The following is a 25,850-nucleotide window of genomic DNA, read 5'->3' on the forward strand; positions in this document are numbered from 1 at the left end:
TAACCCAGAACAAAATGTATATATACTCACAATGTGATTACTTTTGTTGTCTGAAGAAGTTTGCTGACAGAGCAAACGAAAAGCGCTTAATCTTATTAAATCTTTTTGGCTTTTACTGGTCTGCATTGGTTTTGCTGCTACCTGACTTGTTTACTAGTTTAGTTTTGTGTTTATATTGTTTTTGTGATAAGGACGTATATCCACTCCAGTGGCTCTTTTCTTTAGTCTCATATCCTTTCAGTTCTTGATCCAATCCAAACCAAGTTCTACTTGAAATAAAACAGATCAAACTGCAAGGATACATTCACATGCTCAGTTGCTACTTACAAAGATTCTTGTTGTTATGGTGTGCAATGTGCATGGAAACATTTGTGCATTATTTGTTCTATTTAAGGTGGCATTCTTGGCCAATACATTCCGTCTGTTCTGTTGCTTTTTTTCCTGCACTCTACTATTCACAGATGATGTGATTCATATATACTCTCACAATACCTCTCAACCTCTTAGCACAAGAATTCTGAACAAAGACAAACATTTATTTTTGTGAAGATGGGAACAGAGGACCAAAATCAGGAGACTGATTTTAAATACTGCTCTTATATATTTAGAAAGTTGCTAGAATAACAAGTCTTGCATTAGCATGCATTTTCAGAGGGATATGAAGTCTGAAATTCAAATGTCTGTCATTATTCAGTAACTTCAATCCTTAATGATTTTCTAGAAAACCACAAATGTTATGAGGACCAGACCAAAAATATGAGGCAATAAACTGGACACTCTGTGAAATTCTGGACAGTTCAGAGGTATGCTTTTCATATACTTACTTGATTGGCAACTATTGCTGTGCCAATTTTGAACATTAAGCCATGGGAACAATTTACTTCATCCATGAAAGAAAATTACAACTGCATTTCATTCCTTAATAACACCATCTCAGTTTCTTTCAATTACTGCCTTTTATTTAGTAAATGTCAGTACTTTTCTAGAATAATTTTGCTTTTTTTCTTCAGTCATTTGCGACTGTGGCACTTCCCAAAGAATCTTTAGTTTTTATTGTAGGAATTCCTGATGCCTCTCTGGTAGATATGCTCACAACATCTGCTCTGTGATCCAGCTCTGTTGCAGCCAGGGATAAAGTCTTGACTATGTTGTGGGTGACCTGAATCTTAATAGCGGCTTGGGCACCAGTGGGAACTGGCACAGTGTATTTGGAACTTTACTTGCTCTGCATTCATGCACAACTTCTGATGAGGTCAGGTCTGCTTTTATTAACAGTCTGCCCATTTCTGATAATTTCTTATACCTCAGAATTTTCTGTCTCTTATTAATAAATGATATGACTCACAAAACTCACAGTCCATGGTTTGATTCGTTATCCCAGTAAGACAATAATCTACAATCTCTGTAGGACGTTGTGCACAGTAAAGAACAAATGGGAAGTAGATTGTAGGTTCTTCCTAGGCTCACAATAATTCCCAAAATGTTCTTTAACTGTTGCTGTTTTGTTGTTACCCCCTTCTGGAGAGGTAAAAGTAGTAAATACATTCAAGGTTTATATTGAACAACATGAAGACATATGGCTCATGATACATTTTCATGTCTCTCAACTATTCTACTTAGAGGAGGAATAAAGTAAGTTTTATTTTAATATGTTAGCCTGGGTTGAGCACTGATCCCACTGGACCCATTTAGTCTTAGCCAAGGGTTGACGACAATAGATACATACAAATATTTCAAGCAGGGGCAATAATTCCCTTCTAGCCTGCTAATATACCAAAACAGTTATTACCATAAAAAGTGTCCAGACTGTTCTTAAAAGTATCTAAGCTAGTGCTTGCTTTAATGTAATTGGGTAGTCTTTTCCATGTATCAGCTACTCTCCCAATTAGTACACTTCTTACTCCCATACAAACTTCTACAAAGGATGCCTGATAACCACAAACACTCCCATAGATAGTTATCTCTAAATGCTCTATATATCTGAAGAAGGTCTCCTCTTAAATATCTACATAAGACTTTGTATAAATTCAGATATATTAGTCTTTTATAATAACTTAAATGTTCACATCCTTGGATGCCTTTGGTATATTTCTGCTGCACTTTTTACAGTTTACACATGCAGGACATTAAATACAGAATGAAGGACAAAATGCAATAAATGCATACATTATTTGCAAAATGGATATCAGAGCAGATATGCAGCTATAAACACAATAAATACATGACATTATATCCAGAGTGACTGACAAAAACACAATATATACCTGCATTATGTACAGAGTGGATATCAGAACTGGCATGTTGAAAGAATCATGGTGAAAAGAAGACTCATTGTAAGCAATGTGCAAGGAAACAGGGTAGGAAGAGGTTAAGTTGTATAACCAGGGGGGGATTTTTCTTTAGACCTGTAATGTATTTTTAGTTCTGATCAGAAACTGGGTGAGAGGAATGATCTTTAAGAAAAGAGGGGAGAGATTCCCACATTTTGGGACCATGGACAGGGAAAGCACAGTTTGTGTAAATAAGTCTGGTTTGGGGAGTCTGGAGAGGATGACCCTCATTTTGGCAGTTGTGTAAACAATAATAAGACACTAGCTAATACACCACATTGTCTGCCTAAAGACCTTATAGATAGAATGACCCTTGAGTGTTTTGGGACTGCCTGAAAAAGTAATGTTACCAAACATGTACTTTAGGTGGTTGTTTGTCTTGCACAGAAAGATGTTTATGAATAACTTTAAGAAATTAGAGAATGAAGTGTAAAATTTGTAGGTCTTTCTGGCATGTTATTCTTTCCTGACTGCTGAAAGAAGTGAATACGAAGTACCAGTCAAATAACAGGACCAAAAAGAAAGGATGTATAGTTGGTACATCTCTGATTAGTTTTGAAGCTAGTGGGGGAAAAATTCTTGAGAAGCTGAAAAAGCTGAAAGGTGAGTAGGAAGTCTTTATCTTCTTTCACGGGAAGCCAGTTAGATTTTTCTATGCTTTGCAGTGCTATTCATTTCTTGAGAAGAGACGGATGCACCTGCATATGGTATTTCAGATTACTTGAACGGTGGATACATTTCTTTCTGTTTCTATACTCAAGAGTTACCGATTTTCTGCTAAACTGCCTTGCAGCAAAGCAATTTTTGGTGGTTGCAACTGGACTATTTTTCTGACTACAAATTATGCTTCTGTACTTTTAAACACAAACTCCCCAAACTAAATACATTTCTTCACTTCTGACACCATGAAATGCTTTGCTAAGTAATAAAGGTACTATGTAGGAGCTTCCAGTTTCCATGACGTTTTTATTCTGACTGTATCAAGGACAAAGTGTAGCACATGCCATGCAACTTCCTGCCACTAAGCATTAGGATATTTAAAGATGTGCAAAACAGAGAAATCTCCTGATGTATATGATGGCAACAGGCTTTCTCATTTTGGAAGTAATGTAGGCAATAAGATATTATGGCTAACCAGTCACAGGGGCAGTCTGAAACCTTAAAGATGGGATAAGACTGAATGTTATATGGACTGCCTAGAAAAATTAAAGGTACTAAATATGCATCTTAGCTGGTTACTTGTTAGGTACAGGAAGACGTCTTTTATGGATGACCTTAAGAATGTGAATGAAGTGTAAATCTGGAGGTCTTCCTAGCATTTTAATCTTTCTTGACTGCTGAGTAAAGAATAAGGAAGTACCAATAAAATAAAAAGACCAACAAAAAAAATGGGTGAATCAATAAGGAGGGATGACGACAGAAGATTGTGCTGAAACACAGAAGCTGCCACAATGTTATTAGCCTAACTGTGTCAAGGTAAGGGCCGCATTGTTGTAAAATCTTTAGCTGACATTGTTATAGGTAACAATGTGGATAAAGTATGAAGCAAACTAAATGGCAGGTGCCAAGGACACTACAGATGAAACCATCTTCTTTAAAGACATTGCCTTTATAGACAGCTTTATTCATCTCTCCTACAAGTTTACATCAGTGACACCAAGAGAGAGGTAGCAGGCCTTTGCTTGGTTGTTCAGCAAACTGAAAAAAAAATAAATGAAATGGGAACAGGAATCTCTAAATCTTTGTTAATTCAGCTATAAGTCTCCTAGGTAGAACTAATATGGATGCTAAATGGGGATGAATGGAATCAGGACAGAGCTGAGAATTATTAATCAATAATATAAGAATAGCTTTTTTTAGTTTACATAACAGGTAGAAAATTCAGATATCAGTAAAATTAACTTCAGTCTGCTCCTGTTGTCTGTGCTTCTAGGACTGGGAAAAAAGTCCACTGTGTCATAGTGTAATCCTCACTGGAATGGATTGACTACTGGCTGATACATAGGTTCATAGGTAGGTACTAGGCTATTGACCCTAGGGCCTATATAAGCCTAGCCAAACGGTACCCTGGCTTTTTTTTTGTAGTGCAGTTTTAGGTATATTGGTAGTTTTTATGCATGCTGTCCAGGAGACCATTGAGGAGTATAGTTCAATTTTCCAGTTTCCCTGGAGTACTGTCTGGTTAACTAACTTGTTCAGAGTCAGACAGTAGGCAAAGGGAGGCTGAGGAAATCAATCTATAGATTACAGGAAGCAACTCATAAATAGCTCATCTCCCTTACCTTGTGTACTAACTGCTGGAATAAAAGGATGATGGGCTCGTCTGGAGTTGAACCTGGGACCTCTTGCACTCAAAGTAAGAATCATAACCAATAACCAAAGCAAAGTATTTGTCAAGCTTGTCAGCTGCAACACTTCATTTGTTCAAGGACCACCGTGATTATTTCAACTTCTTTCTATAGTAGTCCATGAACAAATGAAATGCCACAGCTGAGTCACATGACAGACATTTTAAGAGCTAGTAATGGTACAGTAAACATATCATTAAAATAAACACTCTGTCCTGAAAGCATACTTGATCAGAACCACTTCAACAAGTCACTGTTATTTTTTTCCAAAAATTCTTTAATAAGCCATTATAGGCCAGTTGTATTCATCACAGCAACAAGAAAGTAACTCAGTGAAGCTGTTCTATTCTGGTTAACAAACTGTAAATAAAATAAATAAATGTGCCTAAAATGAAATAACTGTAAGTGAATATAGCAGCTACAAGATGGCCTATCACAATGTTTGCTTTGAATTCAGTTTTATTTTTTTCTGTTTTCTGAGACCAGACAATAATATGATGTGGAACTCACATCAAATGTATTCTGAAAACTACAGTATGAAAATATGGAAAAGAAGCTGAAACTGTTGACATAACTATGCACATTGGAGCAGAAACTTTAAAATGGATGAAGTTCCTCAAGCAGACCTTCTGCATTATGAAATGCAATATATTCTGGATACCAGGCTGACACATAACATAATGGACCGTGAGAGGGACTTTATTTCAGAAGGATACAAGATCAACGTAAAATGTTTTGAGCCACTGGTATTTGTCACAAAGCAGTAGTGTAGTATAACTATGAACTAATGACCATTTTGCTTCAGTTTTTGAATAACTAGAAGATAATTATGCAGAGAAAAATATGTAAGAATGTATACTAGACAATCAGCTGATGTAATCACATAGAATTCATCAAATCTGTTTTGTTGTCAAGCAATGTATATGGTAGATATACTGTAATGAGAGTTAGAATTTATTCTAATTATTCAAATTGGGCTCAGGTGCATAAGCGAGTTCCACAGAGTTCAGTGTTAGGACATATATTATTGTCTTTTTTTGATGTCTAAATCTTCTCTAGAACGGATGGCTAAATATGCTGATGACATTAAGTTTGGAAGTCTGGTGACTTCTTCTATGGATACTGTTAAATTTAACAGCTATACAAGTACAGTTGCACTATGGGTAAATTATTAAGGATAAATATGGGGTCTTGTATTTCAGAAAGCATCACCCTGACTGTGAGATTAGGACTTATTAACCTCATACTTATAGCTGAGTATAAAGACCTTGAGATTTGTAATAATCTTAAATTTACAACACTTGCTCAAATTATAAAAGCTAAATCTATCAAAGTGATAGGCTTAATCTTTAAGAATTTTATTTCAAATGGTGTTGAAGTTTTAAAAGGTTGTTCATGGTATGTGTACATCCTATCATTTAATATAATTACCTTGCTTTGTACATACAACAAGGTAATACATTTATTCGTGAATTGTTCAGTGACAGTATACAAAATGGTTAATGGAATTTAAAAGTCTCACTTATGAATCTACAATAGAGCAATGTGGACTGTATTCCATTAGTCTAGAGAAGGAGTGAAGATACATTACTTCCTGGAGACTGCTGATCACCAGAAAGCTTAATAACTGCTTTATAGGTGACAGCATGGAATCTGTGCTTATATTCTGATCCTGCTGAGAGTAGGAGCAGAGTGCATTGATTCCTGACTCTTTCTGGTTGGAGAGTGAGTGTCTGTGCTTAACAAACCTGATTGGTCTGGTTGCTATTCGAGGCATCTACCAGAAAAAGGCTACAAGCCTGCAGACCCTTGCATCATCTGGGACAAGACTGTGGATCACCAAACATGCCATCACCTGCTTCTCTTCTTGGGATTGGTGCTAAAACTAGCCAGTTTTTTAGTTTCAGCACTCAAAACAGTTTCCTTGTGCTCAGCATTTGCTCAGAACTCATTTTAAGCACTAAATAAACTACAAATTACTACAGCACTCGACTTTTCTCACTTGTCAAGAGGAAAACAGTTCTTAGAACTTAAATGAATAAGCACCTATCCAGGTATGTCCATGGGTTAGATCCCAGTGTTTTCTCCTCTCCACCTGATGAATCTGGGCATCTTGGGGCAATGTAGCAATTGTCTCATGTACACTGACAACCCTCTCCTCCTACCACCCAACACTACAACCTGTGAGAGATGCACTTATACAGCCAAACTGTAAGCCAAGCTCTCTCCAGCCAAGACTGGACTAGACAGCCAATAGGAGAAGGTTATCACCTGCACCACACCACACTCAACACATAGTCCTTCAAAACCCACACTACCAAAACCTACACACAGAAACACACCCACATTCACGGAGGCTCTCAATAAAAATCTGCCCAAGCAACAGAGACCTCTCAAGCTGAAACGCAGATGACCAACACCCCCCAACATTACCCAAATGACACATAGCCCATAAAGTCAGTGTGGCACTCAACCTCAGCCCATAAGGCAAAACAACATACCCAACATACCAGTCATAGGTGACTCTATAGTCAGGCACACTGATGTCCCACTCACCAGCTAAACAAGGAGAAAGTTACTGTCAGCCACCTGTCGGGTTCCAAGATCCGCCACATAACACATGCATTCAGGTCAGTCCACAGCAAGTACAGATATGACTCTGTCATTGTCCATGTTGGTGTGAATGACCCGAAACGTATCTCCCTGGACTACATGAAAAGAGACATGGAGGAGCTCTCGGATCTTGTAGCCCAGGCAGGTATGACCCTAGCCTGAGCAGCATCCTGCCATCGCCCAGAATGATACCACAGTACAAGGACAAAATGATTGACTTCAACAATTGGCTAAGCTTCTGGTGTCATTCTAAGGGGATCCAGTATCTGTCTGCCTGGGATGACATGGTCAGCAGACCACGATGCTTTGCCAGAGATGGCCTGCATCGTGGTCTGCTGACCATGTCAGCAGACCACGATGCAGGCCATCTCTGGCAAAGCATCATGGTCTGCTGACCATGTCAGCAGACCACGATGCTTTGCCAGAGATGGCCTGCATCTGTCACGTGTGGGATTCCAGATACTGGCTAAGGCTCTTGCCACTCTTATAGTGCCTTTTTTAGGCAAGGTTTAAATGCTAAATTCACTACTGTAACAGGTACAAGCAAGCAAACTCTGAGGGTAATGCTACTCAATGCTAGAAGTCTAAACCTTAAAATGCACTCACTTGAGGCACTCCTTAAAATGGAGAACATCAACATCTGTACAGTGACAGAGACCTGGTTCAAGGCTCCACACAGCATCCCTGCATTACCAAGCTATAATTCATACCACACCTTTCGGCCACCTAACCTGGACCAAAACACTAAAGGAGGAGGCGTGTCCATATTCATTAAGGATATCCACACCTCCAGGCTAGTTGCTCAACATAATGCATCCAAAACTGTCCAAGTGCAACTAACACTGGGCAAGACTGCAATCCGGGTTGTAGCTTGTTACAGATCCCCCACTATGCCCCAGGATTCCCAATCTTTATTTCTTAAGATACTGGAAAATATTAAGGTAAAACCCAAAATGTTAATTATGGGCGATTTCAACTACCCCACCATCAACTGGGAAAACTACTCATGTACCAACTCATTTGCTCAATGTTTTCTGGAATTCATAAATTCCAATGCCTTGGATCAGCTTGACCACAGCCTCACCAGGGGCAGCAAGTATCCTGGACCTGGTCATTACCAATATGGGTAAAATACAGTTGTGTACACTTACCATAAATGTAGATGTTCGAGTGTATTTGCTGTTGCAGTCATCACACTTGGCTTATCTGCCTGCAGGTAGCCCTCAGTCGGCCCAAATACCAAAGACTTAGTATTTCTGCATTGGTTGCTGTTGCTCCAGGTCTGATGTCAGGTTGTCAGGGGGTATAAAAACAGGCAGCCAACGCCATTACATCAGTTTTTCTTGCCCCAAATGTCAGGAGCCTCCAAAAAGGGAGCTAAGCTATGGTGGAAAACATCACCACAAGTAAAAAGTAAATACCAATACCAATACCCCTGCAAGGGGTGAGCAGTATACACAGAGAAGCGAGAGTGAGAGAGAGCAGGGGGGCTGGAGGGAGGGAAACCAGGACTGCAACAGTGAATACACTTGAATATCTACATTTCTGGTAAGTGTACACAACTATACTATGTTCTTCGTGTTTCACTGTTGCAGTCATCACACTTGGGTTGATTCCCAAAGCTGTAGAAAGGGTGGAGGCAGTCAATAAGTGTTTGGGCTGGCTAGAACACCCTGCAGGACTGCAGCTGCAAAACCCACCCTGGATTTGGAAAATATAGGCAGGTGGTAATGCTTGGTGAATGTGTGTACAGAACTCCAGGCAGCAGCCTCCAGAATGTCCCTGGTAGGGACTACCCAGAGGAATGCTGTAGAGGTAGAAGTTGCCCTAGTGGAATGTGTTCTAACCCCCTGAGGGGTTGGTTTCCCATGGTGTTTGTAGCAGAAATGGATACAGTGTGCTATCCATTTGGAAAGTGTCTGTTTTGAAATGGCCTTGCCCTCTGCCCCTGGTGCAAAGCTGAGTAATAACTGGTCAGATTTCCTAAAGGGCTTAGTCTTATCCAGGTAAAATCTGAGCTGTCTGTGCACATCCAATGAGTGCAGGATCCTTTCCCCTTTATTTTGAGGATTAGGAAAGAAGTCAGTTTGTGTTGAGTATCAGTAGTGCGAAGAACTTCCTCAGAAGCTGGTGCCTGCTCGGCGGCTCAGGACCCATCCAAGGTAGAGACATTCACAGGTTCTGTAGTTGAAGAAGAGTCTCGCGGCATACCGGACTCCGAACGAGTCTCGGCAGAAGCATGCAAATCCATTAAAGCGGGCATCAGGGGCTGTGAAAGCATCTCACTGAGTACTAGTGAACTGGCGACTAGCTTAACGGAAGCATCATCGGCAGTTTTGGACATGTACGATCTGTCTCTGTCTTTATCCTTACAATTTTTCAGAAGATCAGTAGTTGGATGACTTACTGAAGCCATTTTGGAATATGGAGATCGAGAACAGAAGAATTTAGTGACAATAAGGGCCCAACGACGAATAGTTCGGGCATTGAACAAGGCACAAAACCAACAGCAAGGTACATTGTGGTCTGGGCCTAAACAGGTGACACAGTAAGAATGGAAATCTCAGTTTGGTAAAACAAAAACTCAGGTGGCGGCCAACCGGCACTCATGTGAACTGCTTCTACTTCGGGCTCCTTGGTAAGGAAGACTGATGTAATGGTGTCGGCTGCCTGTTTTTATACCCCTGATGACCTGACATCAGAAATGGAACGACAGCAACCGATGCAGAAATACTAAGTCTCTGGTATTCAGGCCAGCTGAGGGCTACCTGCAGGCAGATAACCAAAGTCCATGCCAGAGGTCAACTCTTTGCTGGTCAGATATGACCACAAGCTAATCACCCTAGACATCCATATCCCACCCCCACCCCTCATTAAGGAAACCATTGTCAAAAACTACTCCAAAGCCAACTTCATGCTTCTTAAGACAGAAGTGACAAACTTCACGACACCCATACAGATGGAAAATAGACGTACAACTGCTGAATCTTTCACAAATGCACTGTATAAGCACATACACAAGTGCATGGAACATGCCATTTCCAACAGAACCAAGATGCTATCCTCAAAAAAAAAAAAGAAGCCAATCTGGTGGTTCCCTACCATAAACAAACTCTACAACAGAAGGAAGAAGTTGTTGCAAAAAAGAGTAAAATCTCAAGATTGGAGGAACTCCCTGGTCAACCTCAGCAAGAAGCTGAGATCCCTCATAAAATCCTCCAAAGCCAGTTATGAAAATAAAATCTCCACTGATTCCAAAGACAACCACAAAGCACTCTACAGCTATGTCTAGAATCTCAATGGCAACACTCAGATCTGCTCTGAGCTACAGCACAATAGCACTAAATACACAGAACTAACAGATACTGCCAACATCCTAGCAGATAGGTTCACTGCTAACTTTACCCCCCTCTCACCCTCCAAAGGGCCCATCTTAATACCAGAAGAATGCAAAGCCCCTGTAATCATGGATGAACAAGTAAAGACCGCACTCCCCACAGCCAAGAACACAGCATCCATGGGACCAGACAACATTCCAGGCTGCATACTGCATGAACTACAGAAAGAACTGGCACCCCACCTAAGTACCATGTTCAATCATAGCCTCACTTCAGGCTATGTGCCTACTGAATGGAACACAGTGACACTTATTTCCCACTCCACAAAGGGAGTGCCACCACGGATCCCGGAAACTACCGCCCCATTAGCCTGATGAGTCTGGTCCACAAAGCCATGGAACACATCATCCTGGAGCTTATAAACAAAGACATAGGTAACCTCCAAACCCTGGACCCCACTCAGTTTGGGTTTGTAAAAGGTAGATCATGTCTACTAAACCCGATTGACTTCTTTGAAGCAGTCACTAGAGCCGTAGACGAGGGCAAGGTAGTGCAAACAGCCTATCTTGACCTCGCCAAGGCTTTCAATACCATCCCCCACTCTGGAATTATAGATAAACTCACTAAACTGGGCATAAATCCCTATGTCACAAGATGGGTGGCCAACTGGCTCACTGACAGAACCTACACAGTAAAAGTATCCGACTCCAAGTCTGACTTCAGACCAGTGATGAGTGGAGTACCACAGGGTTCGGTCCTGGGTCTTCTCCTGTTCAGCATCTACTTTTCTGAAGTGCAGGCCAACACAGAAGGTCTTTGGCGAACAAAGTTCGCAGAAGACTGCAAACTAGGAGCCATAATAGAATCACCTAATGATGTAGACATTCTACAAAAGGGCCTTACAGAGACAGATGCTTGGTGTCAACGTCATGGCCTCAAGCTCAGTGCCAAGAAGTGCACTGCCATCCCCTTTGGGAAAAACTCGATACCCATAACTACCACATAGGCAGTAGCTCACTAAACACAAAGTGTGATAAGAGACCTCGGGACACAGATGTACAGTAGTCTCTCCTTTGATAACCACATCACCACAGTAGTCAGGAAATCCTTCTACGTGCCACAGCTCATCACAAAAGGGTTCTCGTCTAGAAAAAAAGGAGGTCATTGTTCCTCTCTACTCATCCCTCATCAGACCCATTATAGAGCACAATGCCTCATTTGGTATGTATCCCACAAGACACCTACAACAATTGGAAAGGCCATAGAAATACCTCACCAAGAGGATTACCGACCTCAAACAGATGCCATATGCAGACCGTCTCAAAAAACTCCAGCTTTACTCTATCGCCTACTCAGAAGTGATCTCTGCCTAATATACAAAGCTATGCCAAACTCAGAGTTGTTGGACATGCTACACTTAAATAAATCCCAATCTCTCCGAACCACACGCTCCATGGACCTAAACCTTGTCACCAAAATAAACAGAACATGCTGGAGGGATAGATTCCTGTCCCAGAGACTTCCCATATTCTGGAACAAACTACCCATTCATGTCAAGCAAAGCTCCTCATTGGCCCTCTTTAAGAAAAATCTTGACGACTGGATGGGAAATAGAAAATTCACCCTGGGGATCACTTCTGCGGCACTGCTTGACAAAGGGCACAAGAAAATAATTTTCTTGTTTGGCGAAAGCCAGGAAACCTTTTTGGCTACGCTAATATAGGTCCCAGGGCCAATAGCCTAGTACCTACCTATGAACCTATTAGTGATAGATACTTACATGGTAAGCTGTGTCTGGCATATAGGGCATTAACAAATGAGGACTTTGTTACTTAACACGGATTTGCTGAACTCAAACTATGTATTAGAGGTGGTTGCTTTCCATTCAAAACAAAAACAAACGAACCAAGGCACTAAAGTCCACACAACCATTTATTACTGAAGAAAACAAGAAAACACAGTAAAGCTTTCGAGCACAAAACTCTCTTTCAATACATTAAAGAACTAAACATTAAAAACTATGTTTAGAAATACTATTTCTGATGAAAACTGTGAACTTAAACGAAGCAGACTGTTTGTACCTAATAGCTCAGCTACTGTTATGGCTTTTTACAAAATGTTTGAGAATGATATGTATACATATTTTTTTTAAAGGTATATATAGGTATTTTAATTTGGAAGAAGAAGAAAGGAAGGCATTAGTTAAACTGTGTGGAAGAACTGGTACAGTGATTAAACCAGCCGACAAAGGTGGGGGGGGGGGGGCAAAGTAGTTATAATGGATAGTGATAAGTATTTTGATTTAATGAACTGAATTTTGATGGATGAGCATATATTTAAAGTTATTAATAATGCTGATATGAATAATATGGTGTATAGGCTTAAGACAACTTTGTATGACCAATTAATGCAATTAATGATAATCCTAAGCATACAATTTGTCCAGTTATTTATGGCCTCCCAAAAATTCACAAAGATCTACAGCATCCTCCTATGAGACCTATTGTCTCTGAGGGACAATGGGTTACTACGGCCATTTCTAAACATCTTGACCAACAATTTAAACCTTTATTGAAGTATCAATAGCTACATTAAGGACACACATGATTTTATGAATGCTTTAGGATTGTTTTTGCAAACTAATTCTAGTAAGAAGTTCTTTTAGTGACGATGGACATTAAATCATTGTTTACTGCAATCCCTAATAATACTGGTATATAACATGTGAGAGAATTTCTTACTAAGTATAGCAATTATATGCAGAATAAAGTTTCTTTGATATGCTCACTATTAGAACTGGTCTTGCAGAATAATATTTTTATGTTTAATGATACTATCATCAGATTTTAGGTGTAGCAATGGGGACTCTGGTGGCAAACAGCTATTCTAACCTTGAACTGGCTAGATGGGAAGAGTTACATGTATATGATGCCATGGTGAGTGGTTTTAAGAATAATGAACTACTATTTTATAAATGGTTCTTAGACGATGTTATGTTGTTACGGCTAGGTAGTAGTCATGAATTGTTTGTTCAAGAACTGCAGGAGACAACTGATTTTCTCCGTTTTGATCTGAGTTACTCAGATAAAGAGATACATTTTCTTAATGTTACTCTGTTTAAAGATGGTGATATGCTACACACTGCCATACATAGAAAGAACGTTCAAACAACTAGGTATGTTCATAATAGTAGTATGCACCTGACACATATATAAAGGAGTTGTAAAGAGCCTACTACACGCTAGTCGACTCGTTTTAAATCTGAGGTTGAATATATGGTTAATGATGTTGTATCTAGGGGATATGACAGATCCCTAATAGAGAACAGTGTACAGTATATACACCTAGAATGTAAAAAGTCAGCTAGTCTCTATCTTTTAAATAATGGTGTTTGCAATGAAGGAAAGGAAAAGAAAAAATACAATCTAGGCTATATGATGAGGTACAATAGACACACGTGACAGATAAAACATATTATAGAGAGGAATTGGACTATTTTACAGTCTGATAATGAAATAAAAAAGATAGCAGAAGTAAGACCACAGTTTCTATATAAAGCAGAGAAGACTCTTAAACGTTTATGTTTTAAATATATGAATTATAAGGTACATGGGGTACAAGTTCAAAAGAAAAATACAGTTCCATGTTACAATTGTGCTTACTGTAAATATATTAATACTGATATGGAATTTGAACATCCTGTTCTTAGAATGAAATTTATGTTTAGAACCTTTGCTACATGTACAACTGAGAATGTCATCTATCTTGTGAATTGTGTAAAATGTACTGTTTTTACATATGTAAGACGTACTGTAGGTTTAAAGAAAGAATAGCTTTACATATTTCAGAAATATGTAGAGAGATAGAGACTAATGCTTCATGTAAGCATATTTTAGAGAATGGCAATGAGCCTATGTTTAAATTAAGGGCACTACAAAGGGTGCATCTAAATAAAAGGGGGGAGTGACATCATAAATAAAACTGAAGTTGCTCAGTATAAGTGGATACATTTCTTTAGAGCTGATATGCCACCAGGCCTCAATAAAATTAAAAGTATTAAATCTATACTGAAAATGAAGCACTCTTATGTTTAGGTTGGTCACTGTGTTTTTAAAGCATCATTTATCTTGAATTAGTGCTTTAATTAAAATTCTGTTCTGATTGGCTGGCTGGAACTATTTAAAGAATGAACTGGATATATTCTTTAATGTATTGAAAAAGAGTTTTATGCTCGAAAGCTTTACCACCTTTTCTTGTTTTATTCAGTAATAAATTATTGTGTGGACGTTTGTGCCTTGGTTTGCTTGCTTTTGTTTGTTTCTGAGATACTCTGAGGCATGTTTAGCTGTTTATCTGAGTTTTTTGCTGTTCCATTCAAAATAAATAAATGCAGGACTATAATAAGATCCAAATTCTTAAACACTCGATGGTTTCTTGAAGAATATGTAAATAAGTTTTATTCCACAAAGTAGGACTCTGCAAACAATGAAAAAAAATCTTGATATTTGGATGGGAGCTAAAGTTTTTTCATTTAATCTGGAGGCTGCATTTTAATTTGGCTTTTGCCTTAATATCTTAAAAAAAACCTCATCCAAAAAAACATGGTAAACACAGGTACAAACTCCAAAACCAGGATAAAGACTTCCAGGTTGCACCAACAAAAAAGGAAATAATGAAACTGTTCTAGCACTTTCATTCCCCTTTAATGATTATGGAACTTCTTCAGATACAGTTACACCAATTTTTAAATGTGCCAAAAGACCACCAAAAGAAAACATCCAACCATGCATTGTGATGGAAATAACATCAATTCCTCACATCCTTAAACAATGAATAGAGCAATACATATAAAATTTTATATATATTTTCATTCTAAAAAACTGAAAAACTAAAATATACTTGTGAACTACAACTTTATAAGTCTCATTTTTAAAACACATTTACCATTAATCGTACCATTATGTCCAGGAAATCTATCGGCTCTAGTAAATATCTGCCACTTTTAGTGCCATTCCAAAAGAACGTATGATGCCCATGGATTCTCATATGGCACAGGGAAAAAAGAAGGGCAGAGGGAGACAAAGAGGCACAGCAAGATAAATTATCTGGATTTGCAGAATTCACAGAACTTGCTGCATTTTCCTTCACAGGATTTAATCTCGCTAATTACTCTTTTTCAGAACATGAACTCAGCATTTTAACTAAATGATTCATGTTTGTTTCTACTAAGTGAACTAAATATACAGATTTAATTATTGATTTTAAATTGTTTGTTTGGAAATTAAATCTGAAATATACTTTTGAGGGTGTTCTTAAAACGTGTGATAAAAAACAAGTAGTTTTAACTCTCCTTTAAATAGTACTTTGATGGTTTTCTCTAAAGCATGTGAAAAAGATTTTGATAATTTAGTGGTAATAAACCATTGTATAAGAAGTTTAATTTAAATGCGTCTGAACAAGCAGCACTCACCAATTTGTATATGTATCAAAATGTAAAATTCATAAAAGTCAACAAAGGCTGCGGAGTGGCCATTATGGAACAAGATAGGTATGAAGAAGAGATTCTGAAAATGTTAAACGACATAAAATCTTATGTCTCTAAATTATATGTGAAGAAATGTTTTGATCAAGTAGATTTTAGTTTGTTTGAACTGTTTAATTCTGATTACACTGACTATAATGCATTTGAATTCTTGTCAGTGGAACAACCTGACTTGGGACGGTTGTTCAGAATTCCTAAATACCATAAAGATCCACAGTGTCACCCTTTAGGCCAATAGTATCCTCCCCAAGACACAAAACAGTCACCATTTCACATTATATTGATAAATTACTCAATCCTATAGTTCAAAATAGTACATTTTAAGTTTCTTGGACATTGTTAGATCATCTCAGAGAATAATTGCTTACTGGTGATGAAACTATTTTGTGTACACTTGATGTAGTTTCTTCTCTCTATACTACTACTACTACTACTTCTTTCAGCTGTTCCCATTAGGGGTCACCACGGCTAATCATCTGTTTCCATTTCTTCCTGTCCTCTGCATCTTGTTCTGTTACGCCAACTACCTGCATGTCCTCTCTCACCACGTCCATAAACCTTATCTTAGGCCTTCCTCCTTTCCTCTTACCTGGCAGCTTCATCCTTTGCATACTTTTCCTAATATACCCAGCATCCCTCCTCAGCACAAGTCCAAACCAATGCAATCTCGCCTCTCTGGCTTTGTCTCCAAACCATCCAATCTGAGCTGACCCTCTAAGATACTCATTTCTAATCCTGTCCATCCTTGTCACACTCAATGCAAATCTTAACAACTTTAACTCTGCCATCTCCAGTTCTAACTCCTGTCTTTTCGTCAATGCCACCATCTCCAACCCATATAACATAGTTGGTCTCTCTACCCTCTTGTAGACCTTCCCTTTCACTCTTACTGGTACCCATCTGTCACAAATCACTGTTGACATTCTTCTCCACCCACTCCATCCTGCCTGTACTCTCTTCTTCACCTCTCTTCCACACTCACCATTACTCTGAACTGTTGTTCCCAAGTATTTGAACTCATCCACCTTTGCCAGCTCTACTCCTTACATCTCACCATTCCTCTTTCCTCCCTCTCATTCATGCACATATATTCTTAGTCCTGCTGACCTTCACTCCCTTCCTCTCTAGAGCATACCTCCACTTCTCCAGAGTCTCCTCAACTTGTTTCCTACTCTTCCTACAGATCACAATGTCATCCACAAACATCACAGTCTACAGGGACTCCTGTCTGATCTCATCTGTTAACCTGTCAATCACCATGGCACATAAGAAAGGGCACAGAGCTGATCCTTGATGTAATCCCACCTCCACTTGAACACATCCATTACTCCTACTGCAGACCTCACCACTGTCACACTCCCCTTGTACATACTCTGTACCACTCCAACATACTTCGCTGCCACTCCAAACTTGCTCATAAAATACCACAACTCCTCTCTAGGCACCCTGTCATATGCTTTCACCAAGTCCACAAAAACACAAAGTGACTTCATCTGACCTTCTCTATACTTCTCCATCAACATCCTCAGAGCAAACATCACATCTGTAATGCTCTTTCCTGGCATGAAACCATACTGCTGCTCACTAATCATCACCTCTCTTCTTAACCTAGCTTCCACTACTCTTTCCAATAACTTCATACTATGACTGATCAATGTTATCCCTCTGTAGTTACTACAGCTCTGCATATCACCCTTAGTCTTAAAAATCAGTACCAAAACACTTCTTCTCCACTCCTCAGGCATCTTCTCACTTTCCAAGATTACATTAGCCAATCTGGTTAAAAACTCCACGGCCATCTCTCCTAAAAACCTCCATGCTTCCACAGGTATGTCACCTAGACCAACAGCCTTTCCATTCTTCATCCTCTTCATAGCTATCCTTACTTCCTCCTTGCTAATCCATTTCACTTCCTGATTCACTATTCCCACATCATCCAACCTTCTCTCTCTCTCTTGTTATCTTCATTCATCAGCCCCTCAAAGTACTCTTTCCATCTGCTCAACACACTCTCCTTACTTGTGTGTATATTTCCCTCATTATCCTTTATCACCCTTAACTGCTGCACATCTTTCCTAGCTCAGTCCCTCTGTCTAGCCAATCGTCACAGGTCCTTTTCTCCCACCTTAGTATCCAGCCTTTCATATAACTCTCCATATGCCTTATCCTTAGCCTTTGCCACCTCTCTCTTTGCCATATGCCTTACCTCCTTATACTCTTGTCACTTCTTCGTCAACCTCTTTCTCTGTATACTCTCCTGTACTTCCTCATTCCACCACTAGTTCTCATTACCCTTTTTCCTGCTAGTAATGAAGTTTGTAATTCATGTACAAAATCAATATTTAATCCCTGATAGTTCACCGACATGCCCTCCACAGCTCACTAGTGGTGGGAAGCTGGGCAACAGAAAAATTGGTCAGTGGGAATTTGGGACAATAGGATGGCATGGATTTGAAGATGAGAGAGGTCAAGCCAACACTGTCTAATTAAAGTACTCCTCTTCCATTCCACAGGGAAAGATTGTACAGTGTCTCTGGATGTTGCTAACTGGTGCCAATTATACTGTGAATCATCTAAATACCTGTCTTTTGTGTAACAATTTCACGTGTGTTTTAAGTGCCAAATTCAGGGAAAAAGTGAAATCTGTGCTGCTACATGAAGGCATCTGACACACAGATGGGCAGAAACAGCTCTAAGCAGTTAATAAACAGTGAGCATCTTAAGCTAATCCTGACATAAATGTCAGGTAGTGAACCTCCAAATCACAGTTTGTTGTAAATTATGAGGATTATGATATGCAGCAAGGTCAAAGGTATGGATAACTTGATGCATGGATTGACAGATTCATCTGTATCCTACACAGACAGCTGGAAGGAATGTCACATGCTTGACTTGAAAACCTGTGATATGCTAAGTGAAACTAAACAAAATAAATAAAATAACTGCTGCCAATATTACAACTTGGCCCTAATCAGCATACACTAAAGTCAGATTGTCACAGTAATAAACTGTCTGCATCTGCAGCTGCAAAACGTATTTCTACTAAATATGACAAAAAAAGTTTTAGAATACAAAAATCAATCAGTTCTGTTTTGCTGTCACTTCACATAACTCAAGTGCAGAATGTTAAGATGGGGACAACTGTATATTTGTAGTAGTGTTTTAAATACTGTGGCATGTATGTCAGTGGGTATGGCTTTATTTACCAACTAGTTAAAATAATCCACCACGGAGTGTAAGTAACTGGTGCTAGAAGTTCTAAAACTTTCACATGTTGACTAAACTACTCCTAATGAAGATCTGAAACTCCTACAGGTGATTTCTGCACTTAAGGAATCCTAGGTGCAATACCAGACAGCTAATGTCAGTTTTCAAAGGAATGCTATTTTGAGTCCGTCTGTGGAAAACAGCAACACCTATGGCTTTGTCTTTTTAAACATAATTCATTCCAGGATACTGCAACAATACTGGGGTTAGCAGGTGCTTATATAATCATGTGTTAATTAGGTAAGCAAACTGGTCATTGTGGACCTATTTCAGACATTACTGGTCCATAAGGAAAGATGCTATACATGTCAGCTCAGAGTAGCCAGTTAAATTAAGCTGCATGTGTGTAAACTGGAAGGAACCAGAGGACATGTAGAAAAAAATATTGGCATTAGGAGAATATACAGTAGTATCCAAAGAAAAAATAACATTAGGTCATGACTTGAACTTTAGAGTCTAGAGATGAGTAGAAGTAATATAACAATACTGTCACCACATAATGGTGCTTTATTTTTCATTTGTGAAACCAGTACACAGTTTACCTTAAGTGTTTCAAAGTTTGTCAATTCCTTACCATGAGGTTCTGATCTATAAAAAGATTTGACCCTGTAACCTTTTTAAGTAGGTCATTTGGAAATCCTGACTCTTGGTCCACTACATATTCGAATCGGTGGGTTTCCCTGTAAATTATAAACATCACAAATTAGTCCATCGTTGGACAGTCGACTTTGACACAGAGAAATACAAATACAAACTACAGAACTGATTTCAGCAAGTTACTGATCCCCTGGGAGATGATCTTTAAGCATGCGACTGTTTAAAAACAAAAACATGCAACCCCACAATCATCAGAAAAAAGATCCAAAACAATGTCAAACAGGTTGAATAAAACTGTGCAACCTGCTTCCCATACAGTAAGCTCTAAACAGATAACTAGTGGACATCCTGAATGTGTTCAATTTCAAGCCCAACACCTGCCAGTTTTAGGTCAAATGTCTTAGCAAACCCTTTGATAAAAAAAAAATAAACATTTACAGAAGAGGAGATAGTATATACTTTTACTGAAAAGTATAATGGGGCACACATTTTGCCTACTTTTATTTATTTTTTGTTACAATGAGAATATCTAAGTAAAATAAGGCAGTTATATTTGAAGATAAAGTATACTGTTTAGCGTCACGCAGGCTATTCGCTCACCACCTCAATAGCAGAAACAGGTCTGTTAAAATAAATAGAATATTTTGAAGTTGCTCAACCTTTGTTTCTTTTCTGCAACACTTCTTCACAGCACTCTCTAGTTACACATTGTTACACTTTAACATCACCAAAAGCCCAGACATATGCCACATTTGCCGATTTATTCGCTTGACTATTCTTCCACCGCTCTCATTTTTCTGTTTGAGCTGTAAATGTTTTTATTTATCTGTCAATTTGCTTACTATGGTTTCAGACTATACTAGTATCACCCTTTTTCAGGACAGAAGCATGATACGGTAGTACTCAAACACTGGACGGGGAATAAAAATAATTAGAGAAAGTAGGCTGTAACTGGTGGGATACACATCACGGATGTCTAAGACTTAGTGATGGCTACATCTAGTAGGATGCCCATCCTGGGGATAATACCATCACAGTGATGGCTACAGCTAGCAGGATGCCCACCATGGGGGCTAATACTAACACAGTGATGGCTACAGCTAGTAGGACGCCCATCACGGAGGCTACAGCTAGTAGGACGCCCATCATGGGGGCTAAGTCTAACTGAGAAACACTCTGCTGTCACTGCTGATCTTCTGATTTGAGGAAGATCACTAGGGCAGGTAATTAACTAGATCTGTGAAAACTCACAGCTCTGATCCTGTTGTTTTCAGCCTGCACAAATTACACAGGTTCCCGCGTGGATGTCTTTCTTTCCCTTGCTGCAACGCATCATGGTCAGCTTTCAGAGCAAAGCATTTCTCCTCAAAGTAGCAAAAAAATAATAAACAATAAATAATGATAACAGAACTGGTCAAGAAGACAGAAGAATAAAAGCCTTCAAAAGTGTGGCAACTGTAATTGTAAACCGGACTTAGAAAGTGATGAAAGTAAAGACGTTTGGCAACAAGGAAAATATTGCAAGCCAGATTCCTAAAGGTTACCACAAAGTGTACACATCTGAATTCAACAACAGCTATCCGACAATGCTTGCACTGTCTACTCACTCAGAAAGGTTATGTTAAATGTACACATGGTGGACGCTTTGTGGTAACCTTTAGGAATCTGGCCTTGGATGGTTTAAAGGGTGAATATTACAATGAAGAAAATAAATCATGTCAGAGACAGAAGTAAAAAGATGAATCTCTTAATAAACAAAATAACTTATATAGACAGATCGGGGGTGGGGTAAGAAACACCATGTAATAGTAAAAAATGTTAAGAAGACGTATTAGGACAATACTGAAAACCGAGGCAGACAATACTGTAAACTGAGGTGGAAAAAAAAAGGTGGATGTACCTGCCACAACAGTAAATAATGACAGAGAATTTTCTGATTATGAAAACAGTAAAATAAAGGAAAAAATACTATGATTGACAATAACCTTGTGCATGTGAACCTTAAACGATGTAATAGTTAATGATGCAACCTACGATAAAATGCCCTACCTATCTTGCAAACCTTCCACCAACCCACAAAATGATACGCAATTTTAACATAATATGAAATGCCTTTACTCTTGTTTATAATCACACAAAAGCAGCAGCAAATGTTCAAAAAGAAAATGAAAAAGTACATTTAGAAAATTGTGTTTCACCCAAACCATCTAAATAAATGTAACAGATTAGAATTCTAGGATATTGACATAGTGCACTAAAACTTTAAACTTTATTTTTTGCAGCTTTTGCAGCTAGTTTTGTCTCCTACAAGCTGACTCCAGTGCCTGTCCTCAATCTTCAGCTCTACCTACCTCTCCAGGACTCCCCTGACCTAATTCTAATAAGGGTTTGGGTTGCAGCGGAGATCATGGCATCCCAGATCTACATTACATTGCTGCCAGAAATGTTTTATCTACAAGCGTCCTGATTCCGCCATGTGTATCTGATAACAGCCAGAAGGTCATCCATAAAAATGGGAGGGCTGCACCAGCCCACTCCTCATTTCCAAAAGGAACTGATTAAGCTGTCCTGATCACCATCAGGAAGCACTCTGCTGTGATTTCTCCAGTTCCTGCCAGGAAAATCTAACCCCAGTGTGTGCCCTGTGCATGCTCCCATCCCTTTTCACCCCCCCCCCCCCCGGATGGGCATGCCCGTCCTCTCTGCAAGCTCCTCAGATATGAGAGCTGATAATTCAACTCAGTTCTTATGGGCTATATTCAGGGCTCTATCCCTTTAAGCTACAGTGCTGGCTTTAAACTTTAGTCTTCAGCTAGTTTCAGTGAACTCCAGTCTCCCTGCTTATACTGAAAACTTAAAATGCAGTAAAGCCATTGTCAGTGATGGACTAGATGTTCAACTACATGACTAGTACAAAAGGAGAGATCCAAGACCACTTAATGAGTAAGATGGGAAACTAAGGCTATCCCTAAACCTGCCAAACCATCAGTGTTGTGCTCAGCAGAGCAATGATGAGCAACAACATTAGTGTGCAACTGTACTGCCACAAAAAATTTTTATTTAATAACATTTATGATGAGGACTCCCCAGTGAGCAATCAATCAGGTTTATAAAAAACACTGCTGCAAGACCAGGCAACAATGATGTAACACATCTGCAGCCAATCATTCACTCCCTACAGAAACAGTTTCCTGCATTAACAATGTGAAAACGAGCGCTGCGGGTAGCCTGCCAGCAGGATAACCCAACAGTAATGACTGCAACACGATGAACATCACTGATGCTAGACCAGGCAACAATGATGTAACACATCTGCAGCCAGTCAGTCACTCCCTACAGAAACAGTTTCCTGCATTAACAATGTGAAAACGAGTGCTGCATATACTGGATGACAGTCAAGTCATGTTGCAGATGCACATGGATAAATATCTGATGAGTGACAGTTCTGCTACTGTGATCCCCAACTATGGAAAAAAGTGACCTTCAAAAGAGCTGCTAAACCTCTGGGCCACAGGACTAGCTGATTAACCAATACTTCATGCTTGTGTGCTTTATGCAAAGTTTCTCTCCATATTTTCTCTCAAATAATGCTTATGTCTGTAACAAAACTCCTGCTCCTGTCACTCCAAGGGAACAACAAAAGATGAACACCACAAATCTGAACAGACGATAGGAATGAATGGTGCTGGTGAGCTACTGACATTGACAGGAGTTAGAATCGGCAAGCAAACGATCAAGAAAGATGAGGCGAATGTAATGATGGTCTTACTCTGGTGTCTTATGATCAAATTAATACCTTATAAGTCTTAAGTGGCTTAGGCCTAGCCTTTTCTTTTCCAGAAGCAAATGCAAGGACACATTCCTGTGTTAAGTGCTGGGGCATGAGATGTCACTGTCAGCAAAAGAATAGGAATGGAGAACTATGACCATGAATAGGCTTCTTAATCCTGATATCAGGGATCATCACTCAGTAGACCATGGGAAGTATGAATTCCAGCAAACAAAGGCAGTAAACTTCATTCACCAAATGCAGTAGACTGGAGAAGTATATCATTTTTTGTTGGCCCAACTTCACATCTCCTCTTAAAGATACTTAGTTTCTATCATATTTTGATTTTGGATACTCTTACCGGTCCCATCTCCTCTGCAGTGTACAGAGGTAGCACTTGGGAAGGGCATTCCCCTATAGTATCTTAATCTGCTCTGTTTCCTCCATCTCAAAAAAAAAAAAAATTTTGCACTTCATCTGCCTTACTGTATTTGTGTTTCTTCCTACTTTATTACCTTATTTTGCTTTTGCCTCTTTTAACATTTTAAAGTGGAACCTGTGTGTTGAGAGACAGCCTTACAAGACTATCTGCAAATATATAGAGCTGAGTATATTTTTCTGTATTATAGAGCTAAATTGTTGCTTAGATATCTGTTGTCTTACTGTTCTGCAAATATACAGAGATCAGTATATATTTTTTTGGTTTTATAATTTGCACTCTGATTCCTCACATCTCTGTTGAAACTGGTTTCCCCACCCCACTCCCTGTTCTTGGTTGTAGTTTAAATTTGGTGGCTTTTGCAGTGCCCGCCCCACTGTAGATTTGATCTAGGACACTCTCCCAGTCCCATCTCTTTACCGCATTCAACCTAATAAACCCTTTCTGCACTTGCTTTTAGTCCTTTTTAATTTAATTACATTTTTTCAAACTGGGTGTGGACTAATATTGCTACATACTCAAGTGTGCCAGCTTACACTGCATGTGAATTGTTTTTACTACTGTTTTTGCTACTTTTCTGAAAAAAAAAATTATCTGCTTTTACTGTATTTGTGTTTCTTCCTACTTTATTTTGCTTTTGCGTCATCTTAAAAAGTACTCAATTTTATTTATTACTGCTTGGTGTACCTCATTCTTAGCCTTTTAGTTTAAGCACTTGGGCTTCAGACCAGTTGTTTTACATTAAGAAGGTTTGTGGTCTGCACTGTTGTGGCAGAATAGGTAGCTTACATCCTTCTAAGTTGGGAACTGCTGCTTGAGGGCTCAGTGTCTGTTATTCTAAAAGTGTATTAATTCTGGTTTAAGCACTTGGGCTTCAGGCCAGTTATTTTACATTAGAAGGGTTTGTGATCTGCACTCTTGTGGGAGGAGAGGCTGGACTCTGCCCTTCTGAGCTGGGAATTTCTGGTTAAAGGCTTAAAGTGCCTACATATTTTAACTGCTTCTTACTGAAATTGGTACACCTTGTTTGCTGTAGCATAGACTAGATCCTGGCCTGCTGAATCTAGCTTTGTTTGTATAACTTGAGCACTAATCCAGGCATTCTTTAAAGTAATCAATTGTATTTATTACTGCTTGGTAGTAACTTGATTAAAGTGTAGCTATCATTCTAAGTCTTTTGGATTACGCACTTGGGCTGCACACCAGTTGTTTTACATTAGGAAGGTTTGTGGCCTGCACTGTGGTGGCAGGACAGGTAGCTTACATCCTTCAAAGTTGGGAACTGCTGATTGACGGCTCAGTGTCTGTTATTCTAAAAGTATATTAGTTCTGGTTTAAGCACTTGGGCTTCAGGCCAGTTATTTTACATTAAGAAGGTTCGTGGTCTGCACTCTTGTGGGAGGAGAGGCTGGACTCTGCCCTTCTGAGCTGGGAATTTCTGGTTAAAGGCTTATAGTGCCTGCATATTTGAACTGTTTCTTACTGAAATTTGTACACCTTGTTTGCTGTAGCATAGACTAGATCCAGGCCTGCTGAATCTAGCTTTGTTTGTATGCTTGTTGTTTGTTTGCTTGTTATTTCCCTGAAATGCTAATTCCACCTAAACA

General features: G+C 39.1%; 1 protein-coding gene across 4 annotated transcripts in view; it reads right to left on the reverse strand.

Annotated features, from left to right (window-relative positions):
• LOC122806803 (protein SSUH2 homolog) overlaps positions 1-25,850 on the reverse strand; it is a 621,468-nt gene that overhangs the window by 48,239 nt on the left and 547,379 nt on the right. For all 4 annotated transcript variants that reach the window (XM_044077526.1, XM_044077524.1, XM_044077525.1 and 1 more), the window contains exon 11: positions 20,013-20,118. In XM_044077526.1, the coding sequence (XP_043933461.1) occupies positions 20,013-20,118 (106 nt within the window). The remainder of the gene's footprint in view (positions 1-20,012; positions 20,119-25,850) is intronic.

Source organism: Protopterus annectens, chromosome 7.part0 (genome assembly GCF_019279795.1).
Source record: "Protopterus annectens isolate FY-2018-M chromosome 7.part0, PAN1.0, whole genome shotgun sequence".
In the NCBI taxonomy this organism is placed as follows: domain Eukaryota; kingdom Metazoa; phylum Chordata; order Ceratodontiformes; family Protopteridae; genus Protopterus; species Protopterus annectens.